This window comes from Macaca thibetana, chromosome 13 (assembly GCF_024542745.1).
Source record: "Macaca thibetana thibetana isolate TM-01 chromosome 13, ASM2454274v1, whole genome shotgun sequence".
Lineage (NCBI taxonomy): Eukaryota > Metazoa > Chordata > Mammalia > Primates > Cercopithecidae > Macaca > Macaca thibetana.
In genome coordinates, this window is record NC_065590.1 from 95,475,260 (window position 1) to 95,490,694 (window position 15,435).

The window sequence follows — 15,435 nt, forward strand, 5'->3', positions numbered from 1 at the left end:
CCTTATGTATAACCAATATGCAATCAAAAGTAGTAGAAAATTAAGATTATGTTCAAATAATAAAGATAAAATACCTAAGAGTTTAAAAATGACACTGAAGGACATAAAAGGAGAGTTTGTTTTAAAGGCACGTCTGGCCCTTTGATGGAGACATGGTAAGTCTGTTTTCTCTGATTAAACAACAAACCTCACACAATTTTAAGATCTCAGTGATGTTGTAAGTGGGGGCCTTTTATTTAAAGGTCTTGTTACTTTGCAAGAGAAATGAGGAGAGGCCCCGCACTGCTGGAAAAGGCGCAGTACCTGCCTCTGGGGGTCAGTGAAGATGGAGCTGGTGTCCCAACTCAGACCCAGCCCACCTCAGCGTAGCTAACTCTGTCAACTCAGCAGTTGACAGAGATGAGGAGGGAAAGAGGCTGGGAAAGGCAGCTGGTGGCATTAGGGCAGGATCAAGACAGACAGAAGTGACAGAGAAAGGGGCTCTGGCCCATAGGACTGGGGAGAGCTTCGGGCAGAGACACACCGGCTGCATTGCTTCCCGGAAGACACAGAGCTATCAAGACTTGCTGTGATTGTACATCTTAATTCCCCAGGCCTGCTTAGCTGGAACACACGTAATCGCACCAGGTCCCTCCCCACCCCGAGGCTGCCCAGTGGACACATAGTGTGACTATGGGGCCAGCCTGCAGAGCCATTCAAATAGTTATGCAACCAGGCACCATCCCAGGGGCCCAAGGAAGAGCGTGGCCTGAGACCTCACCCAGCTGGGGCGGGTGAGAACACACAGGAAGGCTTGGTTGGAGCCTTGCCCCCAGCAGAAGCTTGTGGGATACTGGTTAATATCAGAGGTAGAAGAGAGACCCCACGGAGCCTGTCATTTCCCAGGGCTCAAGGCCAATTAAAAACCTTTACTGACCCCACCCAGTAGGGCCCCGCCCCCTGCGCTTGAAAGAGACACGGCCTCCCCCGATTGCTCCTACCCTCAGTGTGCGTGCCAGGGCGGCCCAGGCGGTGGACACAGAGGCCTGCCCAGCAGCGAGGAGCTCACCTTGGACGTGATGTGGAAGGACCTGTGGCCGCCCACCACGATCTGCTTCTTCATCACGCTGAAGCGGTTGAACCGGCAGAGCAGGAGGCCGGCGCTGTGCACTCGCAGGTTGAAGTCTACATCGTCACACAGGAACCTAGTCAGGGCCAGAGGAGGGGTGGGTCTGATGGGGCACGGCTCACACCCTCCGTCACTGCCCCCAGCACCTAGCGTGTGGGTCCCTGTCGTAGGGGGCTATGAAGGTGGAGTGGGCTTCATTCTTGCCTCAAGACCTTCCTTACTCTAGGGGAAACGTAAGGCAAAACAGACAAGGAAAATCCACAGGACAAACAGGGCCATCTCTGCACGGGAAAGGCAGTGTGTACCTCACGCTTCAACCACACGAGGACTGCCCGGTGGTGAGCAGAGGCCAAGGGCCAAGTGCACGTGAGAAACGTTACCAACACGACCTCGCGCATCGGTGAAAAAGAAAGCAACAAAAAACCTCTGCGGGTAAAAACATGAGCCGCGTTTTACAGCTGAGAAGAACAGGGCTCGGAGGTGAGTGGCCTGCCTGTGCTCAAAGATGATACACAGCAGAACCCGGGTTCCCAGAGGCCCAGTCAGCCTGGCTCCAAAACCCACCCTCTTCCAGCAGCTGACGCAGGCTGTGGCCCAGTGCCCGGTGCAGACAGGCCCTCCATGGACACTGAGCAATTGAATCCTCTGGAGATGGGAGCACTTCCGTGACTAGATATGTACAGAAACCTACGGAAATTATCATTTTCTTCCGTGCTAAAGCTCCTAGAAAGCAATGTATTGGGAGAATGAATCGAAAAGGCAAGAAAAAAAAAACCCACACAGTCCAATGTAACTCACTCAAAGCATCATGAGAATTGGTGAATGAAGCTGAATGATCTGTGAATACTCAAAATTATTCAGCACTAAAAAAACTGGGACAACGGAGAGCAAGGCCAGGCCAGCGCTCACCGCCAGGACGCCTCTGCAGCCCCAGGCTGCCCTCACTCAGGACTCTGCGCCCCCAGGGCCGCCGCCTCCTCCGCCCCGAGTGCAGGCGCTCACCGGTTCTGGTTGTACTGCACGTTCTGGGTCAGGTCCACGTTCAGGATGATGAAGTTGTGCACGTGGCAGCGGGAGAAGGGCTCTCGCACCTCGCTGGCCCGTGTCTTGCTGGACCACTTCCGCAGGCCCAGCAGGGCGTAGTGCGTGATGTTGGGGGCAGCCTCAATGTGCTGCATGATGTGCTTCAAAGACACGTTCCTTTCCGACCAGGAGAACTCCCTGCTCAAAGGAGGGAGAGTGAGCCCCTAGGCTGACACCAAGCAGCAGCAAGGCCCTTGGGACCAGGCAGTGTGGCACCGGCTCTGAGACTGCCGTGAACACCTGCACAGGCCGGTACCCTGCACAGGCCCCCAGGGGCCAGGCACCCTGCTGGGCGCTTCCCACGGGCACTCATTTCTTCTATGTGCTGAACACATTTGCAGACCATAATTTAGTCAATTCTCACAACAACCCCATGGCATAGGTATTAATCGCAGATGAGGAAACTAGAACCCAAAATGATTTAGCCATTTGCTTAAAGTCACACAGCAAATACAAATAAAGCTAGGAGTCAGCAGTCAGGCTAGCAAGGAGGGGTGGGGCTGGGGGCAGCAGGAAGGGAGTTTCTGGGGGGCAGCAATGTCCCTTTCTTAATATTGGAGTTGGTTACATGAATGTGCTCAGCTTGGGAAAAGTTCTGTATATGTATTATACTTTCCTTTTTGTCTATATATTAAATGGATAGTGTGATTTTCTGTATTATACTTCAATAACAATTTTTTTTTTTTTGAGACAGAGTCTCCCTGTGTTACCCAGGCTGGAGTGCGGAGGCACCATCTCCACTCACTGCAAGCTCCGCCTCCCGGGTTCACACCATTCTCCTGCCTCAGCCTCCCGAGTAGCTGGGACTACAGGTGCCCGCCACCATGCCTGGCTAATTTTTTTGTACTTTCAGTAGAGACAGGGTTTCACTGTGTTAGCCAGGATGGTCTCAATCTCCTGACCTTGTGATCCACTCCCCTCTGCCTCCAAAAGTGCTGGGATTACAGGCATGAGCCACCACACCTGGCCCAAAGACAACTTTTTAAAATTAAAAGCAAGCCAGGCTTGGCATGTGAGCTCACTTTTACCACACCCAGGGCTCTGGGAACCACACCCACCCCTTCTACTATGAGGCCCTCTGGTCTTCCGGGGTGGGCGCACTCCCCACACAGAGAGTGCACACTCGTTGGTCATCCTTCGTAGGGTGGCAGTGCTGTCAGGCCACCTCACCTGCTTCTCTCCCCAGCAGAGTCGACATCCACCACGTTCCACATCACGCAGGAGTCATCAGAGATCACGATGAAAGGCCAGATGTCCTGCGGCTTGATCCCCAGCTCCTCCTGCCGGTTCCGCTCAAGCTCCAGGTTATGGTACGACAGCTCCTTGATGAGGAAATGGGCGGCACCTACAGTGGGCGAAGCAACTGGACTCAGGGCTGTCTCACACCCACACCCACAGCAGGCAGACCCCAGGCAGACCTGCCGCCAAGGCTGCCCAGACAAGCCAGCTCCGACCTTCCTGACATGCATCACCTGTCACAGAACACGGCCCACGGGCTAGGGAGAGAAAACTACAGGGAGAAAAACACTCCTCTCCAGGTGGAACACACATTTGCTTTCTTATGCTTTCTTCTCCAACCATTGAAAATATCAATTTGGCCAGGCGCAGTGGCTCACGTCTATAATCCCAGCACTTTGGGAGGCCAAGGCAGGCAGATCACCTGAGGTCACGAGTTTGAGACCAGCTTAGCCAACATGGTGAAACCCCGTCTCTACAAAAATACAAAAGTTAGCTGGGAGTCATGGTTGTTGTCTGTAATGCCAGCTACTCAGGCAGCTGAGGTGGGAGAATAGCTTGAACCCGTAAGACGGAGGTTGCAGTGAGCCGAGATCGTGCCATTGCACTCCAGCCTGGGCGACAGAGCGAGATTCCATCTCAAAAAAAAAAAAAAGAACAAAAGAAGGAAAATATCCATTAAATGGATAACCAAACACTGGGGCCGGGGGGAGACTGCATAGAAAAGTCAAACAAAATGAAAATAGCTTTAAAAGTCCAAAAGTAAAAGACTTGATGTCACATGTTTAACTTTCGTCTCTAGAATACTCTCTCAAGTGTTCGTTCACAGGAGTTTGACTGAGTAGATGATGTTAAAGGACACTCACCAACTCCAGCGCTGTTGAAGATACTGGGGAGCACCAGCATGATGTGGTTGGGCCAGTATTTCTTATAAATCGCCATCTCGTATTCCTTGACGACCAGCACATGCAAATGGCTGGCACCATCCATTGCATGGTACAGATTAAAGAGCCCATGTTCGTGACGGCCAGTGGTTGGAGTGAATGTTGGACTTTTTATATATTCATGGCTCTGCAAAGTACAGGTATCATGAGGTAGAGTGTTTGTAAATGTGGCCACAATTAGTCCCTTGACATGACTTCGCAGCATTTTCCATCTCAGAATGATGACCATTTCCATACTGCTGGAATTTTCAGCCTTGTGACTTGCTTTTCCCAGTAAAAGGCAGGAAAAATGGCCTTGTGCCAGTCCTGGGCATAGCCTCAAGATGACTTACATGTTCCACTCCCTCTCAGAACTCTCCCATGCACAAGCCCGGGCTAGCCTGCTGGACGATGAGAGACCACTTGGAGGAGAGCTGAACAGCCTAGCTGAGGCCACCAGCCAGCCCGCAGACAACCTGCTGGCTCACTGTCAACACGAGTGAGTGAGTACAACCGAGCCCAGAAAACCACCTGGCTGAAGCAAGCCCAACCTGCTAGCCCACAGATCCCAAAGCTAATGCTTATTTGGGAATGGTGTGTTAGGCAACAGAAACTAACTGGCATATAGCAATTAACCAAATTCATTACCCTCTCATATTAGAATCTAATGTTATGTCCAGAGTACTCATTATTCATGCATGCCTTGCATTTTCCATACACTAGGAACACACAACACCCCTAATCGCTGCCCCATAGAGCTTAGCTATCCACTCGGGTTGTTATATCTTTTATGTAAATAACTCTTTTCTTCAACTCCTTCCTTAACAATAAGTTCATCTGGCAGAGGTAGGCCCTCTGCTCCCTCTGAATTCCTCAAAGCACCTGCCAAACACTGTGAAGCACTGGTGCTCACGGCCAGCTCCGCCAGGAAGGCTGGAAGGTGAGTGGAGTGGTGGAGAAACCCCAGCTCTCATATTTCATCCATGGAATTTCACCGCAACACCCAACCCCAGCCCGTGGGTTAGGAGGTACCTTACAACGAAGGCCTGTTGGGTACATTACAAATATTTTCATTGCTTAATAACAGGCTGCTGGGTCTGAAAGGCCAGGTGCAACTCCACAGGTGCCTGGCACTCTGGAGAAGGAAAAGCAGCTTCTCCACATGGCCCGCCTTGAGTGGGGCTGGGTAAGGAGCAGCCAGCTGACTCTGAGGTGAGCAGGTGAGCACCGTCAAACCAAAAGCTCTACAAGGAGCATCTTTGCAAGAATGGTCAGAGACAATGGAACATTCAGAACAATCTCTTCAAAAGATAAAAGGAAATGTGTCTTTTAGAGAGACACACTGAGATATCTATATCTACAGGTATAAATATCTACAGATAGATGCCATGATTTGAGGTCTGGGATTTACTTCCAAACAAAACAGGAAGGAAGAAGAGGAGAGAGGGACAGATGAAACAGGGCTGGCCATGAGTTAGCAATTGCCGGAGTTGGTAATGGGTTCTAGAGGATTCACTGTACTATTCTACCTAAGCCTATGCGAAATGTTACCTGGCAGAGCATTCAAGAAAAGATGGAGCGGATGAACAACTACCCAGCTCCTGTTATCTTCCAGGCACAGAGCTAGGGCCTTTCATCAGTTATTCCAAATAGTTTTCACCACAAGCTTTTGCAAGTTACTACTGTTCAATACTACAATGAGGAAATCAAGGCTTGCAGATACTGAGTGACATGTTCAAATACACAACTAGTAAATGGTAGAGCAAGGCTGAGGCTTGAATTGGAGTGACTCCAGAGCCTGTGTGCGACACCAGCCTCCTCCAAGTTCAGTCCCTGTATCGGTGCCTGCACTCCCTCATCAGGCAGCTCTGTCTCTAGTCCCCCGCTCAGTCCCCACTTGAAGCCACTTGGATCTGCCCCACTAGGTCTCTGAGCCAGTACCTTGTCTGTCACGAGGGGCAGTCGCATGCTCTCCAGCTGGCCTCCAGGTTGGCTGAAGACAAAGTGGTGCTCCTTGGACTTGGGGATGATGAAGTGCAGCTGGATCTCCTCTCCTAGCATGGAGTAAGAGAAGGCAAAGGCGTGCAGGGTGGACTCATACAGCTGGGGTGTGGGGGAAAGGACAGAGCTTGCCGTCAGAGTCCGGCCTGCTTTCCAGAAGGCCCCAGGCCCACCCTGCTGTGACAATGTGCACTTCACGGTCACCTCTTCCCTACAGCACAAGAAACCCACAGGGTGACTCCAGTGAAAAGTGTAGACACCCAGGTCTGTTGACAGGTCAAGCACGCCCGAGACCACACAGCCACGGCGAGAGCCTGCTCCCATCCTCAGTCTGCATGGGGCCTCACCCCGCTGTGCCGCGCAGGCAGCAAGCTTTTTGGTCCCCGTGGCTTTGAACCAGAGCCCTGTTCTGGGTCACCAACTAAAGCATTCGTGCTATAGAGCTCATTTGTAATTCTAATACGTGTATTTTTCCATCACAGTTACATGCAATCGCATATTAACACTAGCTGCATATGCTTGGACACTCCCATAACACTTCTCGCCTGGCACCGTTCTGTCCTGTGTGCCGCCATTAACATCCTACAAAGCAGTACTGTCATCATCCCCATTTTACAGATGTGGAAACTGCCATTCAGAGACCTTGGGCTCACTCCTGTCACCAAGTCTGGCTGTGCCCTTAGTCACCTCCTCCAGCCTCCCATTTCCCGGGAGCCTCACACCCCACATCTGCGCACGTGCCCCTCTGGGTGTGACTTCCAGCCCAGCTTTGCCCTCAGCTTGAACATCCTCTTAGGACCCCACCGACTCACAGCCCTCCCTACTGACATCCCCTCCTAGCATGTGCTCTGTATGCATCCCAGGGTCCCCAGGGGAGGAGGCGGATGAGCACACACTGCTTTAATCTCTGCCATGGCTCTGCTAGACCCACAGAGCCCTTTCTTTGGGAGCAGAGATGAGGGACAAAGGGATTTTGACTGGGGGAGGCAGTTAAGGAGGACACACTGAGGCAGTTTCATAAAAAAGGTCAAGGGAGCCTTGGAAAAGAAAACAGAATGAGCAGGTGCGGGCCACATGGAGACGGCAGCCAGTGGGTCACACGGCCTCTGCACCAGCGCCAGCTGGTTTCAAGCCCCCTCAGCGTCCCAGGCCTCCTCGTCTTCCACTGTGGCCCCCAGACCTGCACACCCCTGAGAACACAGGCCAGGCGCAGCCCAGCCGGCTGCCTCTCCTCCTCCTCTGTGCTCTGGTGTCTGTTGATGCAGCCCGAGGTCCTGATGGCACCACCCACTCCCGACACTGACAGGGATGACTGGGGACTGACACCCTTCAGTCCCTTTCAATTCCCTACATTTCAAAATCAAGGACGTGTTTTCACATATGCTTTTGTTTGCCTTGAAAGAAAAACTACATCTCCAAGAAACAAAATGTTAGGAGAGTTTATCTGGAACAAATGGGATTACTGATTATTTTGACCCTTAAAAAACTGCTTATATGTTCTTTCTTTCATCTACAGTACAATTGCATACTCAAACAATGAGTGCTGCGTCCGCGGCAGCCAAGCTCAAAGCCAGGCAGACAGGGGCTGTTTCCCTCTGCAAAAGGGATGGAAAGAGAGGCCAGTGCTCTTGCCTCAGGCCTTTCTGAAAGCAGCCCAAGACATCAGCTGCCCTACACGCCTCTGCTCCCCAGCCAGGCATCTGACTAGCTCCCGCCAACTCTGGTCCTCTCCCTCCGCCCCTCTCTCCCTTGCTTGGGTCTGAAATGAAAAGAAATACTCCATTTAAAATAAATCCTCTCCCCTGTTTATAAATAACCAGCCTCCCAGGCACTCCATACACCTCTATGGGACTAAGAGACCAGTCTAAACACAGCTCTGCCCACACTGGGCTCCACTTGGAGCTCCTGCTGAAAGAGTCCTCGTTCCTCTCCACAGTGCCCACCAGGCGTTTTGTGGTCTGGCCTCTGCCTACCCTCCGAGTTTCGTGGCTGAGTGTACCCACCCCAAAGTCTGGGTTCCAGAAACACCCAACCCACATCACTTCCCATACCCCGGAAACCCCACCTCCCCTCTCCCACACATGCTGTCCCTCTCCCTTCATCTTATTAATTCTTGGCCCCTTGGCAAATTCTTATTAATTCTTCCAAATCTTCTCTCTTCCGCTCCCCACCCAAACAGGATCCTCATTTATAAAACAGGGACAATGAAATTTTAGTGTGAAGTAAATAGGACACTAGACAGGACAGTTCCCATCCAGTGCACCGTGAGTGGCCTGCAGGTGTGGCTTCAGGTGACCCACCAGAGCCTGAGGCAGCCAGAGCCCTGGGTCAGGAGCCTCATCCATTTCTATGTGTCCAGGATAAATATTTTCTATTGCATAAAAGGTTGGGAGAGATTGATATATAAAAAGTGCCTAGGCACATTACCTAGCATGCAGTAGGTGCTCAATAAATGCAAATTCCTCCTCTTATCAATGGATTTCTGTGCCTCAACCATAGTACTCTTTTTGCCTGCTTCACATCATTATGTTTTGCTTATGTGCACATCTCCCTCCTAGTCTGAGTGTGGAGGATGGGGACAGAGTTGATTCAGCTCTGCACCCCCAGTACCTGGTACAGAATAAGCACCTGGTGAGCATCTGCTGCATTGGACTAACTTCTGCTAAAGATGATGACCACTTCCACGGCTGGGTAACTTGGCCACTGATAAACACACAACCCCAGGAGAACCATGGTGCTCTAGTTCCAGCAATAATTCCACAGACAATTGAAGGGAACAGAGGATGCAAACAGACCAGGAATCCAGGGCTTCCAGAACTCTCTATCTCCTACTCTGGAATGAAAGCATGAGAGAGCAGGGGAATGGACGATGTGGGCCAAGGTGAAACGCCTGGTGGGGAGCTGCTAGGGCCTACCTGGTAGCGGGGGTGGAAGCCCATGTACTGGTGGCACTGCTCGCAGTGGTGGTAAGTGTTGTATGCTGCGTACTTGGACAGTCTCATCCGTGCCGTCTGACGCCGCACATAAAGGTCCTCCGGCTTCCGGGACATCCCTCTGTCTGCACCAAATTCCCCAGGATTACAAAGCAGCAGGGAGCAAAGCAAATATTATCCCCTGCCTGCTCAAACAGAAACCAAAATGCTCAAAATGCCCAGACGACAGGATTCTGTTCTGTTGGGGAGGACTCCCTCTCACCTCCCTGGGCCCTGATGTGACAGCTGGTCAAAGGAGACAATGAAGGACCACAAAAGTGTCAGTGGAATAAACTAATTAAGGCACTGTCCATGTCATGTCTTACTGTAGACTAAAAACATTTCATCAGCACCTGTGTAAAGATCCACTATACAATTTAAATCGATTGCCAACTTAACATGCCAGCACTGAATGCAGACGAACTGCCCCTTGTTTTTCTTTTTTTGTTTGGTTTTTGGAGACAAGGTCTTGCTCTGTCACTCAGGCTGGAGTACAGAGGCATGATCTCAGCTCACTGCAACCTCCGCCTCGCAGGTTCAAGTGATTCTCCTGCCTCAGCCTCCTGAGTAGCTGGGATTACAGGTGCATGCCACCACACCTGGCTAAGTTTTGCATTTTTTGTAGAGATGGGGTTTTGCCATGTTGGCCAGGCTGGTCTCGAACTCCTGACCTCAGGTGATCTGTCCACCTCAGCCTCCCAAAGTGCTGAGATTACAGGCGTGAGCCACCACATCTGGCCCCGGCTTGTTTTTCAAATGACCTGGCCGATTAAGATGTTAACACTCTGCCTTCATTAGAGACTGGCCTACAAGAAGGATCCTTGGTGCAAGGGATCTATTCTGATAGCAAAGATGATAAAGTTGTTGGTTTAAAATGGAGTCTCGTGGGTCACTGATATGGTTTGTCCGTGTCCCCACCCAAATCTATCTTGAATTGTAGCTCCCATAATTCTTACATGTTGTGGGAGGGACCTGATGGGAGATAACTGAATCATGGGGGCAGTTTCCCTAATACTGCCCTCATGGTACAGAGTAAGTCTCACAAGATGCGATGGTTTTATAAGGGGTTTCCCCTTTTGCTGGGCTCTCATTCTCTCTTGCCTGCTGCTATGTAAGACGTGCCTTGCGCTTTCCACCATGATTGTGAGGCCCCCTCAGCCACGTGGAACTGTGAGTCCATTAACCCTCTTTTTCTTTATAAATTACCCAGTCTCAGGTATGTCTGTCAGCAGCAGTGTGAAACGGACTAATACAGTCATTTCCATTCTCATGGCATTTACCAAATCTTTCTAATCTAAGTTTATAATCGCGCTGGCCCCGGTACACTGCAGTGTCAGCACACCACAGATGTTGGGGATCCCTAAGGGGGAGGGAAAAATCAAGACATCGGGGGAGGAGAGGTGAACACGTGTACCCGTTTTGACAATTCCAAATTAGTAAGTAAACATACACATCTTTTATCTTATATTAACCAGAGTCTTCAGAATATTCCAATAGTGACAAATCAGCAAGGGTGTCATCATCATCACTTAGCACTTCCTGAGCAACACTCTTCAATTCACAGGTTTCCATTCCTCCCTTCCTCATACAGGGAGGTGGTGACCTCAGTTCTGTACTACGTATGGCAGGTTAATTCGTCACCACCTGATTTTATGCCTAACAAAATCCAGCTCGTCCCTTCAAGAGGCTGTGCCCATGCACTTTGGAAGGTGAAATGAGAGATTCAAAGTCTGACCTTCACTCTTTATACTCTGATAGTGTGAACAAATCAGGCTGGCATCTTCATACTTCGGGTCATGAATGATGTAGTCAAAGGGCAACTTCTTGAACAGCTCCAGGTCTGGCCAGGGGTCGCTAAGCTGGAGATAATGCCAGTCAGATTCTTCTCTGAGGTCTACAAGATTGGTAGAAACATAGATGTGACAAAATAGGAAGTGAAAACGATTTACAGTCATGCGTCGCTGAACAACACAGAATACGTTCTGAGAAATGTGACATCAGGCGATTCTGTCACTGTGCTAACATCCTAGAGTGCACTTACACACCTACACGGCACAGCCTGCTACACACTAGGATATGTGGTGTAGCCTACTGGTCTTGGGCTACAAACCTCTGAGCATGGATGTCCAATCTTTTAGATTCCCTGGGCCACATTGGAAGAATTGTCTTGGGCCACACATAAAATACACTAACACCAATGATAGCTGTTGAGCTTAAAAAAAAAAAATTGCAAAAAGAAATCTCATAATGTTTTCAGAAAGTTTACAAATGTATGTTGAACCACATTCAAAGCTGTCCTGGGCCACATGCAGCCCGTGGGATGGACAAGCTTGCTATATAGCACGTTATGGCACTAAATACTGCAGGTAATTGTAACACAATGTGAAGCATTTGTGTATCTTGGCCAGGCGCGGTGGCTCATGCCTGTAATCCCAGCACTTTGGGAGGCTGAGGTAGGTGGGTCACCTAGGGTCAGGAGTTTGAGACCAGTCTGGCCAACATGGTGAAACCCCGTATTTACTAAAAATACAAAGATCAGCCAGACATGGTGGTGGGTGTCTGTAATTCCAGCTACTCAGGAGGCTAAGGCAGGAGAATCACTCGAACTCAGGAGGCAGAGGTTGCAGTGAGCCTAGATCTCGCCATTGCACTCCAGCCTGGGTGACAAGAGCAAAACTCCATCTCAAAAAAAAAAAAAAGAAAAAAGAGAATTTGTGTATCTAAATACAGAAAAGGCATGGGGGAAATATGGTATAAAAAATGTAGAAGGGTGCACTATACCGGGCACCCATCATGCCCGGGGCTTGCAGGACTGGCAGTTGCTCCGGGTGAGTCAGTGAGTAAGCAGTGAGCAAATGTGAAGGCCTGGACATGGCCGTGCATTACTGGAGACTTTACACTCTCCTCTTAGGATACACTCGATTTATAAACAATATTTTTCTTTCTTCAATAATAAGTTAACCGTAGCTTACTATAACTTTTTTTTTTATGATTATACTTTAAGTTCTAGGGTACATGTGCACACGTGCAGGTTTCTTACATATGTATACATGTGCCATGTTGGTGTGCTGCACCCATTAACTCGTCATTTACATTAGGTATATCTCCTAATGCTATCCCTCCCCCCACCCACTCCCCACAATAGGACCCGGTGTGTGATGTTCCCCTTCCTGTGTCCAAGTGATCTCATTGTTCAATTCCCACCTATGAGTGAGAACACACGGTGTTTGGTTTTCTGTTCTTGCGATAGTTTGCTGAGAATGATGGTTTCCAGCTGCATTCATGTCCCCACAAAGGACACGAACTCATCCTTTTTTTATGGCTGCATAGTATTCCATGGTGTATATGTGCCACATTTTCTTAATCCAGTCTGTCACTGATGGACATTTGGGTTGATTCCAAGTCTTTGTTATTGTGAATAGTGCCACAATAAACATACGTGTGCATGTGTCTTTATAGCAGCATGCTTTATAATCCTTTGGGTATATACCCAGCAATGAGATGGCTGGGTCAAAAGGTATTTCTAGTTCTAGATCCTTGAGGAATCGCCACACTATTTTCCACAATGATTGAACTAGTTTACAGTCCCACCAACAGTGTAAAAGTGTTCCTATTTTTCCACATCCTCTCCAGCACCTGTTGTTTCCTGATTTTTTAATGATCGCCATTCTAACTGGTGTGAGATGGTATTTTATTGTGGTTTTGATAACTTTTTAACTTTATAACCTTTTTAACTCTTTGACTCTTTTGTAATAACACTTAGCTTAAAACAAATACATTGTACAACTGATCAAAAATGTCTTCTTTCTTGATATCCTCATTCCATGAGCTTAATATTTTAATTTTTCTACTTTTATTTGTTTTTTATTGTTGTTGTCATTTTTCTTGAGACAGAGTCTCGCTATGTCACCCAGGCTGGAGTACAGTGGCACCATCTCAGCTCACTGCAACCTCCACCTCCCGGGTTCAAGCGACTCTCCTGCCTCAGGCTTCGGAGTAGCTGAAATTACAGGTGCATGCCAACACATCCGGCTAATTTTTGTACCTTTAGTAGAGACGGGGTTTCACCATGTTCGCCAGGTTGGTCTCAAACTCCCAGCCTTGCCCCACTAGAAGGTCTTTAGGGGCAGTAATAGTCATGGAGCTGTCATCTCCTATGAGAACAATGCCTTCTTCTCAAGTCTCTCCTGAAGGACCTGCCCAAGGCTGTTCTACAGTTAACTGCTTTTTAATAAGTAGGAGTATAGTACCATAAAAGTATGGTAAATACATAAACCAGTAACAGCTGTTTATAATTATCAAGTGCTATGTACTGTACATAATTGTATGTGCTAGACTTTTGACAGTACTGGCAGTGCAGGTTTATTTACACCAGAATCGCTACAAACACTTGAGTAATGCCTCTTGCCACAGCATTCCGATGACTACGATATCACTAGGTGATAGGAATTTTTCAGTTCCCCTAGAATCTCATGGGACCAGTGTCACAGATGCAGTCTGTTGACCAAAACATCATTATGTGGTGCACGACTACATTTTAAATCTGCACAAAGGATGATGCTTGGAGTGCAATTGTTATTGAGTCCGTGGGCTGCTGGGACACCCCATTGTATCTGCAAGGCTCCTGACACATATTCCATTTTCAGGATTGTTCTAATGAGGCAAGAACGTGGATTCAGAGCTATCTCCATCCAGAGGAACAGCCTTGTGCTGTTTGCTGTGAGAATGGCTTTGCTCTCCTGTCCTAAGTCTGACTTCCACTCCGGCCAGAGTCCTGACCCAGAGGACCTCAGCCCTGTGCTTCACTCCAGCCCGTCTCCCCAGGTGACCACACTGGTGGCCAAAGCCAGCAAAACCTGCATAGCTTCCTTTCTTGCCTCTATCTAAATGCTCCCCAGCCAATATGGCTCAGCTCCTGTCACTCCACCTGTAGAAAGGCTCTTGGAGTGCTCCAGCCCAGGGCCTTCTCCCTTCTGGTGCCAACAACATTCGTAGTCCAAACCAGTTTTCCATTTACCATGTCTCATCTCACATGGTGATCATTGTAGTCTATGGTGCTTACTAAATGTCTGTCAGCTAAAAGGTAGAAAAATCTAGTTGGCCCAACTCAAATTATAAAACATGTTGATTATATTAAATACATGTCCTACTATAGTGCACACATGGGCAGAGTGCATGTCCATAGGAAGGCAGGGGAGAAATGCCTATGAATATTTAATAGGTTTTGGTCAAGCATGGTGGCTCACACCTGTAATCCCAGAACTTTGGGAGGCTGAGGTGGGTGGATCAGTTGAGGTCAGGAGTTCGAGACGAGCCTGGCCAACATGGTGAAACCCTGTCTATACTGAAAATACAAAAATTAGCTGGGCATGGTGGCACATGCCTATAATTCCAGCTACTCCAGAGGCTGAGACAAGAGAATCACTTGAACCTGGGAGGTGGAGGTTGCAGTGAGGCGAGATGGTACCACTGCACTTCAGCCTGGGCAACAGAGCTAGACTCTGTCTTAAAAAAAAAAAAAAAAGGTCTTGGTGCTCTGTGTGTGTCACATTTAATCCTTATAAAACCCTATAAAACAGAAATTATCCCTATTCAACGAAAGAGATAAGATTTAAAGAATGGGCTTTATCATTGAACAAACTGGGTTCAGATTCTGTCTTCATCACTGGTATGTCCAAGAAAGAAAGGAGACAAATTCAGCAGGGCTGCAGACTTCATCTGAAATGTGGTTCCAAACCGTGGGGAAACCTTAGAAAACTCAGAGCCAGGCTGAAGAGCCTCTCCTTTCCTGGGAGGGAAGGCCGAGGGCTGGACGGGTTTCCTTGGCTCCAGATTTTCTCCAAATCAAAACTGAAGCACAGTTGACAGCACCGCACCAAGTGCCCTTCAGCACCGGTGCAGCTGGCTGGCAAGCTCTCCACAACACAGACAGGACTGTCTGACAAGCTCGCTCTCCCAGCACAGCAGACTCATTGACCAGACCAAGTTTATGAGCCCCTGGGAGGAGTGATGATGAGGAAACAGGGGAGGTTATTTTATATGAGCTCAAAAAGAAGCTGATCTTTTTTTTTTTTTGAGATGGAGTCTCGCTCTGTCGCCCAGGCTGGAGTGC

General features: G+C 49.0%; 1 protein-coding gene across 16 annotated transcripts in view; it reads right to left on the bottom strand.

Moving 5' to 3' along the window:
* Positions 1-15,435, bottom strand: part of GREB1 (growth regulating estrogen receptor binding 1) — a 160,035-nt gene that overhangs the window by 6,197 nt on the left and 138,403 nt on the right. For 15 of the 16 annotated variants that reach the window (XM_050753886.1, XM_050753884.1, XM_050753885.1 and 12 more), the window contains exons 24-30: positions 11,059-11,217; positions 9,267-9,409; positions 6,292-6,453; positions 4,294-4,498; positions 3,362-3,536; positions 2,111-2,329; positions 1,049-1,184 (exon numbers count right to left, since the gene is read on the bottom strand). In XM_050753886.1, coding sequence (XP_050609843.1) covers positions 1,049-1,184; positions 2,111-2,329; positions 3,362-3,536; positions 4,294-4,498; positions 6,292-6,453; positions 9,267-9,409; positions 11,059-11,217 — 1,199 coding nt within the window. Of the gene's footprint in view, positions 1-1,048; positions 1,185-2,110; positions 2,330-3,361; positions 3,537-4,293; positions 4,499-6,291; positions 6,454-9,266; positions 9,410-11,058; positions 11,218-15,435 lie in introns of those variants that run through there. The other variant, XM_050753887.1, reaches the window with a different exon arrangement.